The sequence below is a fragment of the Pieris napi genome, chromosome 21 (genome assembly GCF_905475465.1).
Source record: "Pieris napi chromosome 21, ilPieNapi1.2, whole genome shotgun sequence".
NCBI lineage: Eukaryota > Metazoa > Arthropoda > Insecta > Lepidoptera > Pieridae > Pieris > Pieris napi.
The window spans coordinates 4,484,094-4,508,776 of NC_062254.1; the positions used below are offsets into that span (position 1 = coordinate 4,484,094).

The 24,683-nt window shown below is 31.4% G+C and overlaps 2 protein-coding genes across 2 annotated transcripts; one reads left to right on the plus strand and one right to left on the minus strand.

Moving 5' to 3' along the window:
* The first annotated feature begins 166 nt into the window (after positions 1–166).
* On the plus strand, positions 167–18,464 carry LOC125060333 (solute carrier family 46 member 3-like). Its single transcript, XM_047665206.1, has 8 exons — positions 167–366; positions 7,288–8,170; positions 10,033–10,192; positions 13,787–13,888; positions 14,701–14,838; positions 15,536–15,619; positions 16,978–17,134; positions 17,305–18,464. Exons 2-8 carry the CDS (start codon positions 7,292–7,294, stop codon positions 17,516–17,518), a joined length of 1,734 nt encoding a protein of 577 aa, XP_047521162.1. The 5' UTR covers positions 167–366; positions 7,288–7,291; the 3' UTR covers positions 17,519–18,464.
* Positions 18,465–20,814: 2,350 nt separating this feature from the next.
* LOC125060295 lies at positions 20,815–23,533 on the minus strand. The gene is made up of 5 exons (XM_047665140.1): positions 23,209–23,533; positions 22,851–23,117; positions 22,480–22,691; positions 21,819–21,968; positions 20,815–20,997 (listed from the first exon to the last, which is right to left on the minus strand). The coding sequence occupies exons 1-5, from the start codon at positions 23,216–23,218 to the stop codon at positions 20,911–20,913; spliced, it is 726 nt and encodes a 241-aa protein (XP_047521096.1). The 5' UTR covers positions 23,219–23,533; the 3' UTR covers positions 20,815–20,910.
* Between the last annotated feature and the right edge of the window lie 1,150 nt (positions 23,534–24,683).

A 24,683-nucleotide genomic window follows, 5' to 3' on the forward strand; every position in this document is an offset into this window, starting at 1 on the left:
ACAATGTTATTAAACTTTCTATCTTTGGAGCAGAGACAACTTTCAAAACCCAACTACGGAATAGCGGCCACCGGTACTCTGTGGACATCAGAATGGACATCCGCTCTGTTCACAAACTACATAGTGAACTGTGGTTGCTAAGAACTTGTAAATTAAGAATAGTAGTCAGTACAAACTGCAACCGCGGAGTTTTTAGTTGCCGTTTGTCAAACGCACGCGGAACATCGCTCGCGGCGGGATTCTATGCGCGCGATCTGTCCAAATAACAATTCGATTTTTAAATTTTGTTCCGTCCATTTTCATAACATGGATTTTTAATCTAAGACTGATTTTGTGATACTTGGTTGTGAAATAAATATAAATTTGGTAAGAATTTGATAATTTTTTACTTTATAAATAAATAAATATTAATTTAATGTAAATAAATAATGGGGTAATATATTATTTCTAATTAATTACTATTTTTTTTTTAATGTAATTTGAGGTAATCCTTGACCTCTTGAGATCTATTGCATTGATGCTATTTTACCATCAATTTTAGCACGCTCACTTCATGGCCTTGTATACAGATTTCGCTACACCGTAGGAGGGATTGATTATTATTTTAATAACCCAAACCAATTCTGAAAAATAAATTAAATATTCTATATATAATTTATTTTTCAGTATTTTATTTATTTAATGTAAATTTTTTACATGTTAATTTCTTCTTGTCTATAAAAAAATTACACATAAAAAGTTTCAAGTGCTTTAATATAAGAAATTTTCCAGTGTCCTTTACATATTATGGAATTAAAATTATAAAATTTGCTTAATTCTGTTAAGTTTAAACTCAGTTCTAAGAATTAAAATATACATTCAAGTACCAAGGACTTTTAAAAACGTTACAATTACTGTAAAGTTCACTTAAGTATAACGACATTTCTGTACAAAATAAATTATATGTCAAACAAGTTTTGCAAAAGTTATTTTTAGACAGTGGAGAAAAATTTTCAAAACTGCGTAAATGTACTCAAACTTCTACTTTCAAAGGAATAAAATATAGGTTGGTAATAATCAGCAATTAAAAAAAAATATTATATAATATATGAGATAAACGATGTACTGAAATGTCATTGACAAAAATTGATATATTACTTATTAGATATTTAAGAAAAACATACTTTCGACCGTTGCGCGATCTTCATAGATCTTCATAGATAAAAACACAATTTTTTGATTCGAACCTGCAGTTTCTTATTTGCATTCAATCGAACAAGCTCTTCCAGTTTATAATTTTAAGTATGTATTGAAAATGAATTAGAATAAAATTATATGATCACCAGTCCTGCGCCTAACTCTATATTATTTTTTCATGTAAAAACGTCGAAATATTGTTCTGCATATTTGTAATTTTTCAATTACCTGTAACAACCCATTAATTTTTGTACTTATAACAACGTCATTTAAAATAATCTTCCAGCACATTATTTCATTGGTAAAAGCCGTTGCTTCTGCGAGCACTTCTTGAACAAGTCTAAAATTCGTAAACAAAAAATAATAATAATAAAAGTAATTTAGGAAAATTAAACCGCCTTTATATATCAACATTAATTACTTAGGCATATTATAAATGTCCCCCCCAAGAAATATGTGAAACCCATATCATTTTAAGGAAACCTTTAAGGATTTTAAGGAAACTTGGACTTGCAATCCTTAAGCATATACATAATTGAAATCATGAATTAAAATAGCCTTAACTGATAACTAAAGCAAGTTTTGTTAAGATACTGAGTACGTTTTAACCTCGGCCGTGAACCAAAAAAAATTTTTGCGTACGGAATTAATACTTGCGAGGAAATGAAGAGCAGTCTGAACTGATTGAACATCAAAGGAGTTTATAAAAGAAGTATTTCTATATGTTTTTTATGGGTTTTCGTGCCTACATAAGTACGTGTGTTATTATAGCAAAGAACCTGATAAAAAAATAGAAAATAACTTGTGCGCTAACACTTGGTCTAAACCAATATCTGGGGCTAACCCCAGATTTCTGTACACGTTTTTTTGTTCTTTTCATTCGTTCTCTTCTGGTTTGTTTGTCTCATTTTCTTTTTGTAGTCAAGTAGATTATCAAGGTTCTGTGCCTATATCACTGATTTTCTTCGACATCACGATCCTTCAAAAGAAAGTGAAAACATAGATAGAAAAATCATTTAGAGAACTGGCTAACGCGTCAACGCAGCCCACCCTGATAATAATAGCTCTTTGAAAACAATTGTGATTACGTAACTAAATATAGTTTATTAATTCGATCACACAATTAGCCATTTATAAGAACAAGATAAAACAATAACCGTTTCTTCTTTGTTTATATAATATACAGAGGATTGGACATTATCTTGAAATATATAAACGATAATAATAAGATAATTATAAACCTGTTATATTTTACACTTACATGTTTTACACAGGAATTTAGTGGGAAATAAGATGTATAGTATTCTGTTTGTAGTAACGTGATGAAGATTTTTTTATTATTATTGTCTTACATTTGCCAATCCTACAGTTAACATAAATTAATATAACAAAAACAATAACTAAACTTAAAATATATTATTAAAAGGAGTCCCTTTAGGCAAAGTTCCGAAGATACTGGCAGCGTTCCCTCTTTGAATAGCTAGACTAATTCTTTTTCGGAGCCAGCTCTTCGGTCTTATGTGATGTAGACTAACCTTTTTGCCACTTATGTTATTTCAGTATCAAATAATTACTATTTACCTAATAAATGCGTTTTTCTTGTTAAATTTTCTACCCGTGTGAGTCACGCAAAACATCAGCTTACCTCAAAATGGTTTTAATTTTTAATTAAAAATAACAGTTAAAATTAAAATGTTTCAGTCACATTTAGACAAAATTTTTTTATGCAGTGATGTTTTTGAACGCTAAGATTTTTTTTGACAATTGACATCCTAAATTACTTTTTGATTGTTTGATAATCAAGTGTCATTGTCGGACATGCAAAAAATATTCTCTAGAAACGAAATAACGGATGAGAACAATTTTAAAAACTTTGTACTTAGCGATGACAAACATCCGACTATCTATTATGAACACAATGTGAACTGCAATTAAGTTAAATTAAGTTAGTATACAATAGGCAAGGACAGTATAAACCTTATATTAAATGTATCGCATTATTGAATAGCGACCATGGACAATATTTTTATTATATTTGTAATAATTTCTATTATTGCTTGAACATTATAAATAAACTAAGAGACAATATTTTAAAGCACTGGAAGAGTTTTTGTTTTATTATCGTCGGTAAAAATATATTTTTTAGTCAAAGCACAAAATAATATAAATTTAAACTCAAAAATACGTAGTAATTGAAGATTGATAACGCTTTTTCACAATTTTAAAAAGCATATACTCGATATGTACGATCAAAATATATTATGTTGTATATTGGTAACCAGCCAATCTTTACAATTTATTTATTTCATTATTGGTATTTAAATTAAGTATGTGATTCTCATCTGTGGCATTCCAACGTTTGGTACTTGAATTTTAGTGTGGTCCGTTGTGCGTTCAGTCCTGGCTAATTAAGCCAGCCTAGTTCCTTCCAGAAGCTCAGACGTTTCCTTCGCAGGCTTCACGTAGTGACTGCTCCAAGGTTTTCCAGTCGTTGGAAAGCCACAGCCACGCATTTCAGTACTACATGGGTGACTGATTCCTCTGGACAATTTTTCAAACTATTCGCGTGACTTTCTGGTACGATGAAGGTAAACTTTAACCCAGCATTTCTTGAGGTAAGATAGAGGCAAGAATCGAAGGACTGTATCAGGTGTGGAACAACTACTTGACGTGAGATACAGAAAACCGTGACCCATACTAATGTAGTTGTAGCACCACTGGTTTATTATTAGTCAACCTAATGAATACCCAATTACTTCTAACACGCAATGCCACATCAGATTTAACTTCGATTTGAAAGATATCGACTATCCGATGTGGTTTTCTACAGTTTATTTCTTGTTATTTTTTTGTGTGTTAATAAATACATTCGACAAACTCGAGAGTAGCCGTATTGATGCAGTTTTTGTACGACTTTACGCTACATGAACACAAATGGGGATTTCCTTGGTTTTTTTATATTTACACTAATCATTATTATGTAGACACGAAACAATTGTTTGGTCACGATTGTTGTGTGAAAATAAAGATTTTTTTTGATATTTTATATTATATTTTAAGGTTATTAAGTATATTTTTTATAGTCTGTAGTTTGGTAGTTCTAAATAAATTAAATCAGTACATTTTTCCTGTGAGGATCTAGTGTTTTAACAAAAAGATTTATTAAGTACTTAAGAGGAATATACATATGTACCTACAATTTATCAGGAAACAATCGGACACTGGTTATATTATTTTATTATTATTATTCCATAATTATTACTCTCGACCAAAACATTTGTCATTTTACTTAAGATGGGGTTTTCAACTCTAGAATTAAGGTCATCTAGGATATTATTGTAATGGGTACTTTTTAAAAATTTTGTATTTATGCCAGTATTTCATATACGGCCAATCAACACATTTAATAAGATTCTTAGCTTGGTTAGACTCACTCGCTGAAATAGTTTTCATAATTGCAAATCTTAAGTTTAATATTAATTACGCCCCTATTGTTATGTTCGTGTCTTGTGCGTGCTGTTAACTGTTTGTATTTGTACTGAGGCAAAGTATAATATATTATAACCTTTTCTTACAACAGGCAATTATGAGCTTTTTCTTTTATTAATTAAAACCAAGGACATATCGATGTATGTACTCAGGGTTTAATAATTTGTATCGTAAAAACTCTGTATTAACGACCATTAAACCGTTTCTTATAGTACAACCAATAACTCCACTATACCAGCTGGCCTTTAGTTCACTTCTTTTATTCACTTGTTTAATCCTGATTTTTTCGACTCAAGTCCGTTGTTGATTCATTCATTTAAATCATGATTACTTTTGTGGCGTTGCTTCTGTTAAATACAAAAAAAACTCGTTATAAGTATATTTCTGGTTTTTTTTTTATATTTATATAATCTGTTTCATCTTTTATTTACGAATTAGGAATTCAATTTACACTATTTAAATTCGGACCACAGCTCATCAAACCCTTCAATCAAGAGATGAATTTTTAGAACTCGAATAATATGTAAAGATAGCCTACTAATATATTATTTTAATTATTCTTGAGATGTTTCATACGTGCCTGATAAATATCTATCTATGTATTGGAATGTACATTTGAAGTTATTCAAAACGTGATTATTGCATTGCGGAGACGATTTAATACTTGAGATCACCACGTATTATATTGTCATAGCGTTCAGATGGTTACTAAAATATTAAAATAGAAGGCTGTGTCGTCTTTGAAATCCTAGATATGTGAAGTTACCATTTGTTTGATAAAGTATTAAACAATTACTTATAAAGTTGCTAGAGCGGTTTTAGCCTAGTGGCTAAGCGGGTGAGTTGGCTATTCAAAGGGGGAACGCTGCCAGTATCTTCGGGTTTGGTTTCTTCTATCTTACCTAAAGGGACTCCTTTTTTTAGCTATTATATTTTAAGGTTAGTTTATTGTAATATTAATTTATGTTAGATGTAGGATTATGTTTTTAATCTACTCGTATGTGTGAAAAGTCTCGTATGTAAATGAAATTTCGCAAGAACACCTTACCTACTTACTTAAGAAAACGATTCTAATTTTTGTAAAACCGTGAAGATTGCAAATATGTGTTTACGAATGTTATGACTTTCTATTTAAACCACAAAGGATGAAGTACAAAGTGTTATATTGGTAAATTTGCTATGCGCGATGTTTTTGTGTTATGAATTTTCACTCGCAAATTTTTAGAGTAGGATTGTTCTTTTTATATGTAAAGGTAATAAACAAAATATTAAGTAATTTACATTATTCCGATAACTTCGGAAATAAATATTTGTGACAAGATTCGGAAAGGACTTTCTTACATATTGTAGAATTTGAAAAAATCTCTGCACATGGCGGGTAACTATTATAGTTTATAGAGACTGTTACTAATGCATTGTTATGCCATTTCCTTTACACTGATTTGCACAAAATCATCACATTACTTCCGTGTGAACCTTGATTAGGAATACGGAACGATTGACAAGGCCAATACGATGACACCGCTTAGCGGTTTTTGTTGGCTATTGTGGAGATTACAAGGTCTCTGATTGTTGATAGATCTGAATCTCGTGAACCTAGAACTGAACAAATTCGTAATTGGACGTACCCTAATTATTTTCTGGCATACGAACCAGTTAAAACCAGTTAAAACTAGTTCTTTTAAATGTATTTTCATTTAACCCTAGGTACTGTTAAGAGGGAAAACCAAAAGGCCCTTTTTAAAAATGGTAACATTAGAAATTACGCTTATTGCTTATGCTTAATCACTCAATAATTCTGACAGCATTATAATACTATTCTTATATAAATTGCTAATGTCTAAAATTAGTAATATTTTCCAAATTCATACTGCAAAAACCAACCTAAGAGTCCAGTCACCTCTCTTTCGAACTCTTCGCGATTTTAACGGATTGAACAGTGCTTATCTGGAGCTGGATATATTCGGTAGTGGGCTGACCGGTTTTAGAGAAAGCATTGTTGGGTGCCTAACTCGAACCTAATTCGCTGTTTTGCTGATAATGTTTTTTCTGCATTACCAAACATTTCTGGTTATTTTATTGTATGCTTATATATGTTTTAATTCTAATGTTTACTTTAATTGTCATACATTTTAGATGGAAGATTTAGTAAAATATGCCGTAGATTTAGTACTATGTATGATGTGGTAAACTTTAATAAATACATATTTTTTTTTGTAAGAGATGTAAATGTCGAAATTTTTTTTGTTTCAATATTTCTTATTGATATGATTCTGCATAATCAATGAATTATTACAACATTACAAGTAAGCAGCGAAATTCAAAACCAATTCAAGCATAAAGCGTTTGTTGTTAAACATTGTCAAGATCCGTGACGGAGTTATACTAAGTAGTTGTAAACATTGCAGTTTGGAACCATAGTTTTAAAAGAGCATTTGCGGTTTCTCAGTTTAGAAGTTATTTCGTTGTCTAGGTAAAGTTAATTCCGTCCAAACGATTACAATACGAATAAATGATGAAATGATTACCACGTCCGGTGTAATCAACATTAGCGCATCTACTAATCAAACAAGCCGTCCCTAAGTATAAACCGACAATCTTACAATGCCTTTTATTTTCCAGGTACATGACAAATAACATGGCTTACGACAATACAACAAAGGGGAAAGAAGAAAAACTCGCGGAGAAAACACTTAAAGACACTGACTTAATCGCCACAAGCGAAATGAAAAATAATTTTGTAAAGAACAAAATGGAAAAGGTACAGGAGAAAACCGATGATTGGATCGACTTAAATTTCTTCCAGAAAGCCAAACGCTTGATATCTCTAATAACGGTTGAACCGATACTTGCTGGTTACGTCATGCCTTCGGTACTCTCAGCTCTCGCTACGCAAAATTTGTATTTGGAGAAAGCGTGCAGAGTAAATTTAGCCTTCGATCACCACATTTGCGATGCCTTAACCAAAAGAGATACCGCTAATTACACTTTTGAAGAAGAAGCAGTGCAGACACTCGTAGCGTCTGTAGCTGGATGGAAAACAGTATTGCAATCGTTTCTTCCATGTGGGATTTTAATATTCTTAGGCGCGTATAGTGATAGAGTTGGACAGAGAAAGATTTGCATGCTATTACCTATAATAGGCGAATTCCTGACAAGTATTGGCCTTATAGTGAATACGTACTTTTTCTACGAATTGCCGGTAGAAGTTGCAGCAGTGACCGAAGCCATATTCCCTGCTTTGACTGGAGGATGGTTCACCATGTTTATGGGAGTGTTTAGTTTTATCGCTGAAGTGACGACCGAGGATCAAAGAACGTTGCGAATCGGAATCGTGAATTTATTTTATTCTTTAGGAGTCCCCGTTGGAGCGGCTTTAAGTGGAATTTTAGTCAGAAAAATCGGGCTATACGGAGTGTTTTCTTTAAGTGCCTCGTTATATGTTTTGAGTTTTCTATATGCTTTCTTCAGGATAAAGGAAGTCAAACGAATTAATACAAGTGTGGTGAGTATTGTCATTGTTATCTGTACGTGTGAATGTTTCTTTGAAACGAATTAAAAACGTCTTCACGCTTCATTCTTGCGGTAATTGTAGTTACACAATTTTTATTGTGAGGAATACGTAGAAAATGCTGTGCGCTTCACGTATTTGAAACAATGTATATAATTTGCATTAATACATCCTTGATCCTGATCAGATATCTTGGGTAGGTAAAGTTCTGTAGTGCGTATGATTAAATGATTACGTATACTGGCTTCAGTCAGATCTATTTGCAGTGTCATGTGATCAGCCAAATGTGATTTATTGTGGTACATTTCCACGTTTTCACTTTGTAAATGTAAGAGCGCTCTCCTTGAAGCCATATTTTGCGACACCAAAATATATAAATGAATAGCTCTTTGTTTGTCTCGCTAAAACGCTATAATGGCTGGACAGATTTGATTAATATTCTGAAACATTCTGGAAGTTCAGGGAAAGATCAAACGATGAGAAACATGTATATTATAAAATAAAAAGATAACAAAAACATAATTATATAATGTTTTGTTGACAAAAATATTATAGACTTAAGATTTCTTCGATTAACCCTTAACCGATTTTGATGAATTTTGTGTGTGTTCAAGTAGATTCGAGAATCGTTTAGATTTAGTTAAAGCTCTTGGTATTTAAGACTATGTACTGGAATCTATCGGTTGTAAGCAATAAATTAAAAATTGTCTTTTAAATTGTACAGATTTATAACTTCAATTAGGCATTCACTTTCAAATAAATAGCAGCGTGCAATGACCATGAAGAAGGTTTGTCAATCACCGTATCGTCTTATTATATAACAGGTTACAAGTTCAATGCCTAATAAAATTAATTTGAGCGTGCGAATAGAAAAAGTCCGTCAACTTGACCTAGATTTGTTCTCGTGTTCGATCGATGGCTAAGAAATTAAATTAAATTTAAACAAGACTAACAAGTAATTATTAAAGATAAATCTTGAATCAGTCTGAATAAAATCTATACATACCAATAATTATATATACCAATTTAATTTTTAACTACTAACGTAATTTTTGTAATAAGTAAATATTTTAATGAAACTATAAGGTGAGTTATCATCGTTTTCGTATCTCTTGATTTTGTTATAAATTTTCATGTAATTTTCGTAAATATATAAACTATTTTTAAAACTTCATTTGCATTATATTTAAATTTCAAGTGTTTAATAAACAGACATTAAGTAGGCATTAATCAACCTTCTTTATCAATATTAATATCAATAATAATAATTGAACGTTATCAATTTTTTTAATAATTAATTTGGCCTTTAACGCCCTAATCATTCTCAAGAATTATTGACATTTGAGTGCACTCGTTCATAAAGTTAGATTATACGAGATTTTCTGAAAACCCTTGACAACTGTCTTTGCGTTGTGTTATCTTTTGATAAAAAATATTTTGTTATATATTTACTTATATAAACATATTATGTTTATGTTATTAAGTTTTTAGTATTCGTGAGGCAAGTTGAACAGGAACAGCCTTTTCTATATAGCCTCTCGGTAAACCTTAAATTAAAAATTCCGTATTCAGCCTTGCGATTCTGTAACTCACTTTTCGAACTCACACAGCGGTATTCGCATCCGAAGTCGCTCTCAAATCAGTCGTGAAACAGTCATTTTATGATTTAGCATTCTGATAAACAATAAACTACAAGCTTCCACCTTATCAGAATGCCAAATCATAAAATGACTACAGAAATTGTATCTCTTTATAGAGGAATTGTTAGCAAAACGCAAATTAAACAAATCAGTAGACTTAGTTTCTAAGTGCTAGTTTTCATTCGTACAAAGTTTAATTTATAATAATATTTTCAGAAGCCAACTAATAACTGCTGCGAGTGGTTACGAGATTTCTTTGATACACGCTATGTAAAAGACACTATAATGGTGGCATTCAAGAATGGACCAAATAGGAGACGGTTACGAGTTATTATGCTAGTAATCGTGCTGTGCGTAGTCATTGGACCAATTTACGGTAAGAAATTAAAATAATCTAGGCACTCTAGTGTAATTCTCTAACTATTAATTTCCTATAAATGAAATATTGAATGAAACTATAATAAGTTGAATAACGTTATAGTCAAATGTTTATATGATGTTCGAACTTCGAACTTATCGAAATTATACAATAAATTAACTAACAAGTGGGTAAGTGGTGTTGCGTGTAACGCGTTTAAGTAGTGCGCCATCTAGTTGGCGCGCCCGCTGTTCTCTCGTCCCGGATTTTGGCGCGAATCATGCGTTTTGCAAAATATTGATTTTTAGATAGAATTGAAAATGGTTATAGATGATTTATTTATTTTAGTCAATATTCATTTCGGTTTATAGAAATAATTTAAGAATTTTATGGATATATGTGAGAGTTTTAGGAATCTGTTTATTTTTAAAATCTTGATATCATAACAAATATAGAACATAATATAAACAACTGTATAAAATATAGATCAATGTAAAATAAATTTTATAATTTAAACTACGAGGTTCCAGTACACAAATTAGTATTGAGAGGAAAAAATATATTATCGTACATGTCATTTTGACAATGACTGTAGTATGATTCGTAAAATTTTGCAGCAATATACCTACAATTATATATTATGTATTATTTTATAATTTAGATTCTAGACAATTTTTAAGAAAATAAATGTAATAACATATAACTATGTTTAATATGCACAATGGTTCGATTTTATGTTTACGTTTCTCAATTCGCGGCAACGGAAATAATTTTTGAAGTGAAACTTCTTTATCGGGGTTGGAAAAAAATTTTGTGTAACATTTTTTCGTTACGCGTCACATTTTTCGGTTACGCGTCACATGTTTCGGTTACGCGACACATTTGACCGTTACGCGCGTCTTTTTCATGTCCCTACCAGGGTTGATTCAAAGAGATTCTAAACCATTAATAACAAAAATGTATAATAACGATAACAATGATACTAAAAATTCTATTACAATTTATGAAATTCTGTAATAATCTTAGTGGTAATAAGGTAAAATGAAATAATTGTATTATTTGTATTCAAGTCTGTGATATTAAAAGCCTTTTGTTAAACTTTATCTAATTTAACTTTATTTAACCAATTTCTGTAAAGTTGCATATTATAGATAATTTTTCGAAAAATAAGGTCATAAAGAAGTTTCACTTCTAACGTGTGTACACTAGTACACGCACATTTTTTTTGTTTAAAGTGATTGATTCTATACACGTAGGTTAATAGGCCTGGCTATAGGACCTTATTACAGAACTTCACTAACCTGGGCTTAAATATTAAAAAAAAAGCCGTAATTATTACTCGTTGAATTGATATGAGCTATCAATAGCGCTTTCTATAGCAAATTTCAACTCGTAACAATTAGATTGCTTTGTATGGCTTTAAACTACGAAAACTAGCGTATTTTATTACATTCAACTCGCTGTATTCACGAAGTTCAGATTAATGAAATAATAGATTGATGTCTAGTCCATTGAACTAGTCCCGCTGAAATACTAAATATGTGTCATTCATTTGATATGAATGGCCAATCGGATGTGTCGTTGAACGTTAGCAGTGTGACGTCAGACGCAGCAGAGCATCGCTTCCGGCGATTCATGTGCCCGCGCTTTTATTCGGAAAGATATTTGCCTAACGTATTTTCGATTGTTAAATTTGTAGGCTTATTTTGAACCAATTATAATAACATAGAGCTTGTGCAGAGAGGTAACGGCGTGGCCGTTATGGAAATTTATATTTAAAGAGATTATAATATAATAGTATATAGATTCACGTCAAACCATAATGATACTGTTGCCAACAAAAAAAAGATAATTTCGCACTACAGCGACGCGAGATTTCAGAAGTCACTCCAATTCTATCTCCACATATACTTTCTACATCACGGTATAGATATAATATTAATGGGATAATTTAACATAGTAGATCTAAAAATGCGCATTTGTATGAACGAAAAAAAAAATGCATTTAATTCGTATCTGTTTTGTGTCAGTCAAATGTAGAGAAGGGTTAAATTTAAAAATATAATTGTAAAGTAATGTTTCATAGCCATATTAATAGTATATATATATGGGGTTTACCGAAAAATATTCAAAAAAAAATCATTCTTTATAGTCTGTATTCGTATTTTGTTTTGACTCTACCAGACGCAGAGGTCAACAATTCCTACTAACGTGAGACTATTGTTGAACTGTGATAAATCAATGCGCTTTTATCTAATGAAGTACCTACCTATAATTTATTTCGATGCCGCGCCGTCTTGGGTGACTGTTTATTCATTACTTATAATATTATCAACAATAAAGACGACTCTCTTATTAAATATTAGCTAAAAATGATAGTCAATTTTTTTAAAGAATAAGATTCTTTAAAACCGTATCGATTTTATCTTATTTCGCAATTTTTGTGTAGTTTTTGATGTCCGAATGTATGATTAGTACCTAGTATATATATAATATATAGTAGGTACCTATAGATAATTATGATATTATTTAGTTCTATGTCCGCATTTAACATTCGCTCCAACAGCGAAGGAAAATATCGTGAGGAAACTGGCTTGCTTTAACACAAAAAGTCGACGGCGTGTGACAGGCACAGAAGGCGGATAAACTACTATATATTAGATTCACAAACAGATATAAAAATCTGAGGCCCAGATCTAAAAAGATTGTAGCGCCACTGGTTTCATATATCCATGACCGCCTTATAATTTTGTGTACTTATCCGAAGTCATGATTTAATCTTGCTAATATATCATACAATATATCAAAGTATACACGTACAAGTATACATGTATAGTACGTGTAAAAGTATAGGTAGCACCTACGTCATTACGCCTCTTACTGATGTCCTTTATTTCATTGTTCTAAGTCCTTGGTTGACATTACTTGTGGCATGAGTAAGTGCCGATTGTCTTGTATCAAATTGTCTTTTGATTAGAATAATTTATGACATGACTTCGAAAGTAACTGAACTTTGCTAAATTACTTCTCCTTTTATATATTATCGTCGATAATTTTAAAAAAATGGTTTCAATTCTTTAAATAATAATATACATATATTTAGACTGTTGCCTATTAGTGTATGATCGTTTCCGCCGTTCCATAACTTCTTTTAACCGTCTTAAAATAGCAATTCATAAAGTTTTATTAAATTAGTTGGACGAAATTTGCTAAGTCATTAATCGTACAGTACTAGGTAATTGACTTTCTGTCCACGTGTGCATCTAACATTTGCTCGAACCGTGATAACATATTGAGGAATCCGGCATGTCTCAAATCCAGAGACATGCGTTAGACAGAAGGCTGATCACATACTTGTCTATGAAATTAAGGCCAAGACTAGTATATAGGGTTGTAGTGTCACTTTATTATTATTAATAATAATAATGGTAATAGCCTGTGCCAGTTTCTGCTGTCTGCTGTTTCCTTAATATTGTCTAACCACCGTATAAACGTCTTTCTCTTTTGCATTTTTGCACCGAGAGCACTAGTTTAGCATTTTCTTGGTCACTTTTGTGTTGCCATGTGTATTATTATCCGTTAATGATTTAATGTCTTATAATTTGATTTCAGGTGAAATGTCAGTCATGTATCTGTTCACAAGATATCGTTTTAATTGGAACGAAGTGGATTTCAGCATGTTCTCGACTTACGCTATGTGTACTTCATTAGTAGGTAAGTAAACATACATTGTAGGTGAGAGGTCTTCATTGGTCTAGCTCGATCAACTGCAGATCAAATTCAATATGAAGCAAAAATTGCAAATCAAACTAAAATTAATTTATTTATATTGGTATATGTACACTTAAGAAACTTCAAAAGGAAGATCTTAACCAACATTTACCAGGTCCCAAATCAAGGACTTAGAGTGGGCGAGAAGAACTGGCAAGAAACTGTTCGCAACTCTTTTTAATTGCTTAAGTTAAAAGTAAGGAACTGCTACCATTACGCCATGCTTCCTTCTCTATTACAATTAATTTAGGATAAACATGGATACTAATTATCCTGATGGTAATTTTCAAACACATTTGTCTAATATAGTATAAGAATAGCGACAAAATTGAAGCATCTAAAAACTAACACCCATATTATTTACAAATAAAAAAAGACGGTAGTTCCCAAGTACTATCGAAAACATACAGTTATATAGTTATAGTTAGTTATATGCTGAGTTTCAACATCGGACGTCAAGGCAGAATACAAAATACCATCCGTATCACCTTGACGTCCGTCGTTCCACAACTGAGCGTTTCAGCGGAAATTCTGCCGCGCACCACCACTATGTGGAACCAGCTGCCCACTGAAGTATTTCCGAACCAATTCGACTTAGGGTCCTTCAAGAAAAGAGCGTACCAATCCTATCACTTAATATCAAGTGTCACATAAAAAAAAGGAAAACATTGTTACAACAAAGATACAAAAAGGCCTCTAAAGTACCTTCATTTAATTTACATATAAACAATGACGTAACGTTTCTTAACTTTCAGGCACTTTGTTTTCTGTGGGCATATTCAGCCACGTACTAAAATTTGATGACGCAATCATTGGTGTCATATCATGTACGAGTAAAATTCTGTCTGGCTTCATGTACGCGTTTGCTACTAAATCCTGGCATATGTACATAGGTAAGTACTTTTGATTAAATATAGTCTTGTAAATTAATTTGCCAGCTCAATTCGACTATATTGCATTACGTTTTGCAATCTCGAAAGTAGTATTAGCAATTTTACTTCGTTTCAGATATATTTTGGATTATGATTCCCAAAATTTATAGTAATATCCACTGTTTTATATACCATTCCCAACCTTTTTTACGCCATGCCTAAGCCTTCCTAAAATTCTTATGGCTTATGTAACATACATGATTTTAAATATAAAAAAAAATCAGGTAACTTAAATTCTAGGATATAAAAGAAATTTCTAGGAAATTGTATTAGGTACAGTAATTGAATTTTCAACACATAAGTTTTGAAACAGAAAGTTAATTTTCAAAAACCGAATTTAAAATTCAAATAATTTTAATGAATTTTTTAATCCCTTAACAATCAAACTACCCCCTATGGCGTGAACCCACGTTGGGAAACACTAGTCTAAGCTGATTGTGTCTATAGACTTAGGTAGGTTTCGTAAACATAGGTAAGAATACCTATTTGAACCTCTGAGACCTCTCAGATATTTAGGAAGAGTTCGCCTATTAAGAACGCTCATTGCACTATGTAATCTTTCTTATTTCTTTTATAGTTGTATATTGTGAAAAAAAAATATAATATTTGTTATTTAATAAGTTTATCGAACAATTCAATAAATTTACTTTATTTTCAGCACCGCTTGTCGAGGTTTTCAACGGAACTTCGTTTATAGCAATGCGGTCTATGGTGTCAAAGTTAGTCGACAAAGATGAACTAGGCAAGTATTTCATTTCAACGTTATGTCTTTCATATAAATTGGGTCTTGCCAATTCTTGCGCTCTCGTTTAGGGCTAAAATGTCAGTAATATATGCGTAGTTATGATATAATAATAATAATAAAAGACTTTATTGCTGTAATTACTTATACTAGTACATAAAAACGTGAAGTACTAACAAATGAACTCTAAGAAATAATTAAAAATAAACTCCAATATTAATTATTCGGCAAGCCGGTTAATTTCTGTTATACAGCTTGTACTTGGACATAAGCTTCCTCTAAGAGTTTCCACTCTTCTTTGTTTCTAGCATTACGTAGTCACATAGGGCCAGCTGCTATTCGCACATCAACTTCCCATTTTTTTATTAGTCTTCCTCGTTTTATTTTTTCATGAATCTGTCATTATGAGAGAAGATAAAGATAAATGGACAAAAAAAAGCGACGAAAATGGCTTCCTCGTTATGAAAAAAAAAATCATGTGTCCAATTCACACATGGTAGAAGTGAAACCTACAAAAACAACGTTTTTATAATTAAAATATGTAAATTAGACTTTTTCTCTATCTAAATGTAGGATCTTTTCTTAAAAAAAAAATATATATTTTAATGTTAAATTTTTATTTATAACTTTAATATCAATCTTTAATTTGGTAAAAACTAAAATAGTAAAAGTTTGAAATAAATTCACAAGATCCAACGTGGGAGAAAATGAGATAGGAAGAATTATACAGTGTATAAACTTTTAATTAAGTGTAGTACGAAGTTTTCACTTCAAAAAGTTTCTATAACTAATGATTTGTAAATAAAATTGATAAATAATCTAATTTTATAATTAAACTACTTACTTGACTTACTTACATCGAATCTGTTTTTTTATTTCAGAAAATGTTCAAATACACACTAATTTAAAGTTTATACACTGTATAATGCCTCCTATCTCACTCTCTCTCACGCCAAATCCTATTAATTGATGTGTCTGTCTCTTTTTACTGTCGCTTTTTCCGTTGCATCCGGTTTGAAATCACAACGATTCTAAAGAAGTTTCACTTCAAAAACGTAGTTATGATACGATATTTTAATTAGCAATTTTTTTTATGAATTGGAGAATAATTTAACACTGTATAATCTCCCAAATAAGAGCCAGTTTAAAAAAAAATTATTAGCTTAAATTTAAGTTTAATCAATAACTTTATAAAATATACCTAGAAATGTTCCTCATATATTATGAATGTGTGAACAAACAATGATTGTTATTAATAACACAAAGTGGTATTGACTCATACCTTATACTAGCTAACTATGTAGTAGTCAAATTACCTAAATGCATATAGATAAACAAAGAGTTATACTCTGTTTTAGGTAAAGTGAACTCGTTCTTTGGAGTAGCGGAAGCCATGATGCCTTTAGTATACGCACCAATGTATACTACAGTATACACAGCAACCATCAAGACATTCCCTGGTGCCTTCTTCCTATTGGGCGGTGGTCTCACAATACCCGCTGTACTTATATTTTTGTAAGTATCTTTTTAAATATTTTTTAATAGTAAGGTTCAGAAACGAGACCTTTGGACCATTTTGCTTTGAGTGGACTATTAAACATTAAAAAACCGGCTTTTGCTTGTTGTTTAATAAATGTATATAAACATGAAGATATCCGTACGAATAATGTATCACTTGATTACAGATGGTTATATTTGGCAAACAAGAAATTTCTCGCAAGCGAAACCTCTAACAAAGAAAATGTCAATGAAGAACGTGAAAAAGGACAAGAAAACAAAGCATTCGAGAGTGATGATCAAAAACATAAAGTCGAAGCCATCCCAGAAAATCCAGATAGTGTTGCCGCACAGATAGAAATAGGTTTCACACAAAGTATGGTTTGCACAAGTAAGCTATAAATGCATTGAACGCATTATGATATTGAATTTCTGTGATATACGATATTTATTAGACATATTTAAGTTCCTGTCGTTCATATTGAGCTTTTTCAAACAAACGCAAATATTTATTTAATAAGTAAGCAGGCTAGCGTAAATATTGACCTACTCATTCATAAAAAACATAGGTCGAATTGCACCGACATTGACAAATAACAACAATTTGTCAGGAATAGACGAAACAGTACTTTAGTTAACAGGGTAGAGAGAATAAGGCTTAGTTTTACTTTGTCATTCGTTTTTAGATTATGGTTTTTCTTGAATATATGTCAGATAAAGTAATGATATTTCAATTATTATTATTCAAACTGAAATACTTGTATCTATGGTCATGTTAATAAAAAAAAGTCCGATCTAGTTACCACATAAAATTGTCCTTCCGTTTCAAATATTATATATTAGTGCGATAGGGTCGCGTTCCTACAAAAAAATATTACTACGGTAATAATTTCACAATATATATTCGATTCTCAAGCGCCAAACATAAGATTTTTTTTATTGAAGATTTTATGGTCTGGTAAGCGTATTTCGTTCAAGTAGACCAACGAGAGTAGAGCACTTGCGACGCGCGAATTCCCGCGCTTTTATCGCATAAGGATTTAAACATGACACTTATGACTTAACTGTGAAATGCTTAAATTCTTGTGTCTCAAAGCTTATTTTCTATCACTTATATCAACGCTTATATAAATTGAATATCTACATGCATAGGTTTGAAAGAGCTTAAATCAAAAACACAACTGACATTATTATATTAGAACGATCAAGTGATAATTAGTACCTATACTTACTAGTACTTAAGAATAATTATTAAAACAATTTATTTATATGAGATTTTGAGATTGTTAATAAAAATGTGTAAATTCATAACTGTAGCAATATTTAAATTCAGTTTTAGTATAATTTTACAAAATATTTACCTCTTGTGCCTTAAAGACGTTATATTTTCTTTATGTATGCCAACGTGTTTTAAAATACATTTTAACGAGGTTAAAATGGTTTTTTTTTTGCAAATACTAATTTGAACTGTAAAATTGATTTTAGTTTTTAGTATTGAAAAAAATCTTTATTTTAATACCTAATCGGAAAAGTATGATATAAATGAATCTACTGCATTATTGCACCCTATTATAATATTATAGGACTTAATTCATACCTACAACAAATAAGGATTAGTTTATCACTCACAGTATTTTTACAATGTGTAAAAATATTTGTATGTGCGTCTATATTTACTAAAAGAATTAAAAATATAAATTCATTTAAAGAAAGTCATATCTAAAATCTACTGATAATTTATGAATTATAAGATTAATTAAGGTAAGAATCGTACACTAGCATGAAAAATATTTTTGTTAGAAATCGACTTTTAAAACATGTATCTATATTTATTGTTATTGATGTACTTACTAATAAAAATGCATGATTCTGTATTTTATTTATTTATTTAAACTTCGTTACATTAGAAATACAAACAAGTTACATAACTTATTAGGGATGTCACGGGCGGTAAGTAAAATAACTAAAATAAAGAAATACTAAGGGTAAATAAAGTGCATAACCTAATCAACAAAAATAAAATTTCTAGTAACATTGAAGTCAAGAAGTGTTTATGTAGACTTTTAAAAGAGGTTAGATAGGAAGCCAATCGTATGGATTCTGAAAGCGTATTCCACAACTTTATGGCAGAGATCCTAAAGGATTTTCGTAAAATAGTTATTAAGGATCTAACAATTTGAATTCATTTTTGAGGTTAGAGGGAGTTTTAGGATTGAAGTTTTTTTATCCTAATTCAAGGTAAGTATGTATTTAATTATAAGAATATCAATGATTTTTTTTTATTTTTAAGGAATCCGTGAGTTTAACGAAACAATTTTAAAAAAAGATCGTAGTAGCATGACCAAAAAAAAAGAGAAAATTTTACTAATCCAAAAGTCTCGTAGCCTTAAATTATCTTCAACACAATGTAAAACGCCATCTATGTTTTACACAAGAACGTGTGTGTAAAAGTATTTGAACGAAAAGTAATACCTGAAAAATAGGCAGCTCAATGAAACGAAGTAATTTATATTTGCTATATGGTATATCTATACGATATAGATATCATATTTGCGATCAATATCGTTAACTGCATTTTATATCGCGCATCCCAAATCCCATACGACGGCAGCACTGTCCCCGAAATAAAAAGGCGAATCGTGGCTAAAGATGCCATAACTCAGTTAAGCAACATCTGGAAGGAATGAGGTATCAAATCCAAAATCAGACTGATGCAAGCTTTACTATTCCTTGTCTTTCTGTATGGAGCAGAAAGGTGGACCTATTTTGGCTCGAAAAGGGCATAGCATTGATGTCTTTGAGATGTGGTGCTGGAGGCGAATTCTAAGAATACCATGCGTCGTGGACTGTGAAGCGCACCAATACATCGAGAATGACCCACCTGCTTACCATAATATGCCAACGAATTATATCATATTTCGGCCATACAATGCGCAGAGGCGATGAGAAAATGGAGAAACTGATTGTGATTGGTAACACAGAATACAAAAGATCACGTGGACATTCACCAACCAGATCATCAACCAGAGGAGCGATCTAGTGAAAGACTCGTCGTTCTCAATACTACACACTGTTATAAGAGGCGGAGGACTAAAACTTTTGGAAACAAATCTTCTTGACCACGACGCTCAGACATGAGCTACCGACTGAAGAGAGATATCGTAAAAATAAAAAACAAAGTATTATTAAAATTTAATTCAAAGTTCCCAGAATATAAAATTAATACTTATTAAACAGTCTCTGCAACATTCTTTAGGCATTCTTACAATTATCCTTAAATTATTCGAGATAACATATTGAATATAAACGCTTTTAGCGAGAACGTAACTACTTCTAGGGCCGAAATCTTATTCGAAATGACAATGTTGTCTTTAAGAACAGTCTAATATGCGAAACATTAAACAAAAAAAAAGGCTATTGACGTTCTCGAACAGGCTTTAAAATCTTATAAACAAAAACCCTGTAAGGTAAAAAAGAAAAAAAACATTAAGGATACAATTTGGCAACGCTTAAGTAATCTATAGTACAAAAGATATTTTTTTATTTTCATTTAAAATTCATTCTTTTTTTTTTTAATTTATTTTGCTTATCAACGGAAACGTTGATAAGCAAAATAAATGAATGCATTTTTGTAAAATAATTCATCTTTAAACAGCATTTCTTAAGTACACTAAAACATTGCTTTACTTTAATTTTATAGAAAATATATTATTCAAAATTCATGTGAATTATTTATGGGAAAGAATTTCTTCAAACCTCAGGGTTTTTGTTACATTTAAAGTAAATATAAATTTTCACACTGTACACAGTATTTCATAGACTTTGTGACCAATTTCTTTGCCGCCAAAGGATATGTACAGCACCTTGTGGCTTGGGTGGACCTGAAAAATTAAAATTATCATAAGTATAAATATATAGGGGCCTCATAGCCTAGCGGTCTTATTAAGTGGCAGCTAGGTGAGGGGTACCGGGTTCGATTCCCGGTTCGAGGGCAAGTTTTAATTTAATTTAAATTTGTTCTCGGCCTTTAGGAGGGTTGTGCGGTACCGGGCGAGTGCCTAAACCGTACATGGAGGACACGGTCGAATTTCTAAAAGACAAGCACGAATTATAAAAATCCTATACTTGACGCTGGCTAATGCACAAATCGTGCCAGAGCCATTAAAAAAAATAAAAATTGATTATTAAAATGACGATTAAACTGTCACTGATTTACATGATATGACATTAGACCACTTGATAAAGAACAACACTAAATTCATCAGTCCAATATATTACGAGATGTGAGATCGCTAGATGGCGCTTTTCCATGTTCCACTGAGCCATGGAGAAAGTATGGTACCAGTTATCAAGACGTAAGATGATGTTACGTAAATTTATAATAAGAACTGCGATTCAAGTAGATGCACTTAAAATTAATAATATTAGGGTGCCTTATATTGTTTCTTTGATGTATTGTTACATAGGAGATTAGGTCTCTTCTCTTCTCTCTTCTAAAGAAATATCTAACAGTAGACAGAGTCTAGGTAGATAGGTTAACCACTAAGCCAATGCAAAAATCTTAAATATGTTTTTTGCATGTCTAAATGCATAAATTAAGTTTTAATATGAAATGGTCACTTCTCTATAAATACATACTTTTATTACTATCCACAACTATTGACATAACATGTAAAAATGTATGCAAAAATATGAATCTCACCTTTCCGGGAGTAAGTGAGCCTTGCTCCCTAGCCCTGCCGACATACAGCGGCTCTCCAGCAGCTGTATTACCAGATGCTATAGCGTTAGGTGGCACTATACCATCTCTAGTCTCAATCCAACGGACCTTGTCTGCCGGAGCACAGCACACCTGAAAATGTTTACATCCAAATTGCATTTCAAAAATATCAATTGGCCATTTATCCAGTATGTATATTTGGACAATTCATTATCATTTTATCTTAAATGATGTAAAAACTAGAAGTAACTATTTCAAATTTTTTTTATTTAATAGATAACAACTAGTCAGATACTAAAACAGATTAAAAAGAAATTAAGCACCACAGTAATTTAAACTATCTTAGGCCAATTAATGAATCATCAATAAATATTATTACTACGTAAATATCCCAGAGTTAGTCATTAATAGCTTTTCCACAATCAATCACTCGGACAATATATTTATATACAATTTGATTTTACAGAACCACCCAATTTGTCTGATCAATCTTCTCCTAGTCAGCTTAGAGCAGTTTTATCAACAACATTTTGGAACATATTATTAAATAATATGTTAACAATAATGATTATAAACTCAAAATTTATCATGTGTAAAACTAAGGATTAAGTTAAGCATAAAACAGCTTTGGTAGTCTCCTTACCTCAAAGTTCTGCACAGGATTTTCTTGTCCGTTCCAAGGTACATATGCAGCACTATGCTTAATAGCAAGCTTGCCAGGAACAAGATCTCCCTGAATTCTTGACCGAATAACCCAAAGAGGACTGTGGTCATGCCCTTCATAGCCAGCAACTACTGCTTTGTTGCTTAGAGAATGGGCAGACTGTGGTGTCGCAGGTATCCATTCAACAACAGCTGAAAGCAGAATTTTATCCTAATAAACTAAACAGAATTAAATAGAGCTTGAAATATAATGTAAATAATATAAATATAATTCACATCTGGGTGCATCTTGGTGTAGAAAAAGAATTATATATCATTTTTTGTTTATTCTTTAAAAAAAAATCTACTTACACCATGGTTGTTGTGGCGTAACATTTGGAAAGCCAGGGTAGCCATAAGCTGGTGCAGTTGGAGCAACATTTGGATATGACATAGCCGATGGAGGCAGTCCCTGCTGTCCAACTCCTTGACCAGGATAAACTGCAAATCCTGGCTGGTATGGATAGCCTGGCATCATGGGTTGTCCTTGAGGACCAGGGGGTGGAGCAGATGAAGGATTATATATTTGAGGATATATTGCATTTGGCTGCTGAGGAAATTGTGGGTTTCCATAAGGATCTGGAAATCAGAATCATATAATTGATTTAGTAACGTAATTACATTTACATAATATACTTAGAGTAATTGTAGAACACTCAAAATTACTTACATCCAGACATGATGTTTTGGAATTCGCTTTCTGTTCCGCTGTTGAAAGTTAAATCTTTTAACGTAATAGCTGCCTGTAATTAACTAAATATAAATGTTATCTATTACAATTTAGACCGGCTATATTGTTAACTGACGTGGCCGTTACCTATGACTCACTGTTTTTTATTTCATAAATATGATTCAAACTGCAAATGTGTAATAATATTATTTTATGTAGGAAAGATATTACTTGATGGCTGATGAAATACAAAAATTAATCGCAAAACGCAAACAATAATCGTCGCAATTACATTAAACAAAGGTACTCTGTAGTCTGTGAAATCGAATAATCCATAGAGTACATTATTCATAGGGTCATAATATTATAGTCTCTGGTACGATTAATGTTACAAGCTTACCGTACTAGTTACCGTTTTATAAGCTAAATTAATACTTGTTATCACATATAAAATACACCTAACCTAACATAAAACCTTAGTTTTAATTAACAATAGAAATATATAATCTTAAAGCGAAAGGCCTGGCTTTTAATGCTTTACATGACAATTTTATTGGCTTTCAGATAAAGTATAAAATGCTACTTTGTAATGGTTTTATGCCAACAATAAAGTTTTGAAATTTGAATTAAAAATTGAATAAATCAAAGTTTGCGTTCGTTTTATTGATATTACCTATTCTCTTTAAGCAAGTGGGAGATTGACCTTCTGTGTCTAAAACAGACGGATTTTTGAGTCTTAGATCCAGTATTTTAGTATTATTATCTCAAATCACAATCTCGTCTTGCGCGGTGTTCAAATATTAAGTATATTCTCTATCTGAAACTAGATTTAACTGTTATTGACGTTTTCGAATACGGACCTAAGTGTAAAATTCAAAGTCGAGACAAAGCGCTAAGTACGACTTCAATAATATATCAAAAATTAATGAGATTTGCCATTGCAACTCTGAAACTTACCCTAAGTTTTAACTCTTAGCTTATAAATACCTCACAATGTTTTTTTCTTTACCTCACAAACATGACCTGTTGATTGCGTTATTGTAGTACTTAATAATTTGTCATTGCAATTTAAAGAGGACCTAAATATGCTGAATAAAGTTTAACTTGTTTTATTTATATATCTCTATATATATAAAATTTTCGTGTCACAATGTTCGTATACTCCTCGGAAACGGCTCGACGGATTCTCATGAAATTTATGCATATTCAGTAAGTCTGAGAATCGGCTACTATCTATTTTTCAAACCCCTAAATATTAAAGGGTGGGCCGGGCCACCCATATATTTTTATTTTTTAGATAAAGTTTTTTGTTTTATTTTCAACTTGACTGTTCGGTTTCCAAAAAACCGAACAGTCTTTGGGGTAGAATGGTACCATGTTGGTATGTTAGTACATTAAGGAAATTCGCGGGGGTAGCTAGAAATATATAAATCTGTTAGAATGTACATGGATGTTGTAATAAAAGAAATATACAG

Bases quoted from the DNA above. Each gene is read 5' to 3' on its own strand.
- LOC125060333 (XM_047665206.1), top strand. From the start codon at position 7,292: ATGACAAATAACATGGCTTACGACAATACAACAAAGGGGAAAGAAGAA. The intron at 13,889-14,700 runs GTAAGTAAACAT...CTTAACTTTCAG, and splicing joins TATGTGTACTTCATTAGTAG to GCACTTTGTTTTCTGTGGGC. The intron at 14,839-15,535 runs GTAAGTACTTTT...CTTTATTTTCAG, and splicing joins ATCCTGGCATATGTACATAG to CACCGCTTGTCGAGGTTTTC.
- LOC125060295 (XM_047665140.1), bottom strand. The intron at 22,692-22,850 runs GTAAGTAGATTT...TTCTGCTTTCAG, and splicing joins TACGCCACAACAACCATGGT to CTGTTGTTGAATGGATACCT. The intron at 20,998-21,818 runs GTGAGATTCATA...TTAATTTTTCAG, and splicing joins GCTCACTTACTCCCGGAAAG to GTCCACCCAAGCCACAAGGT.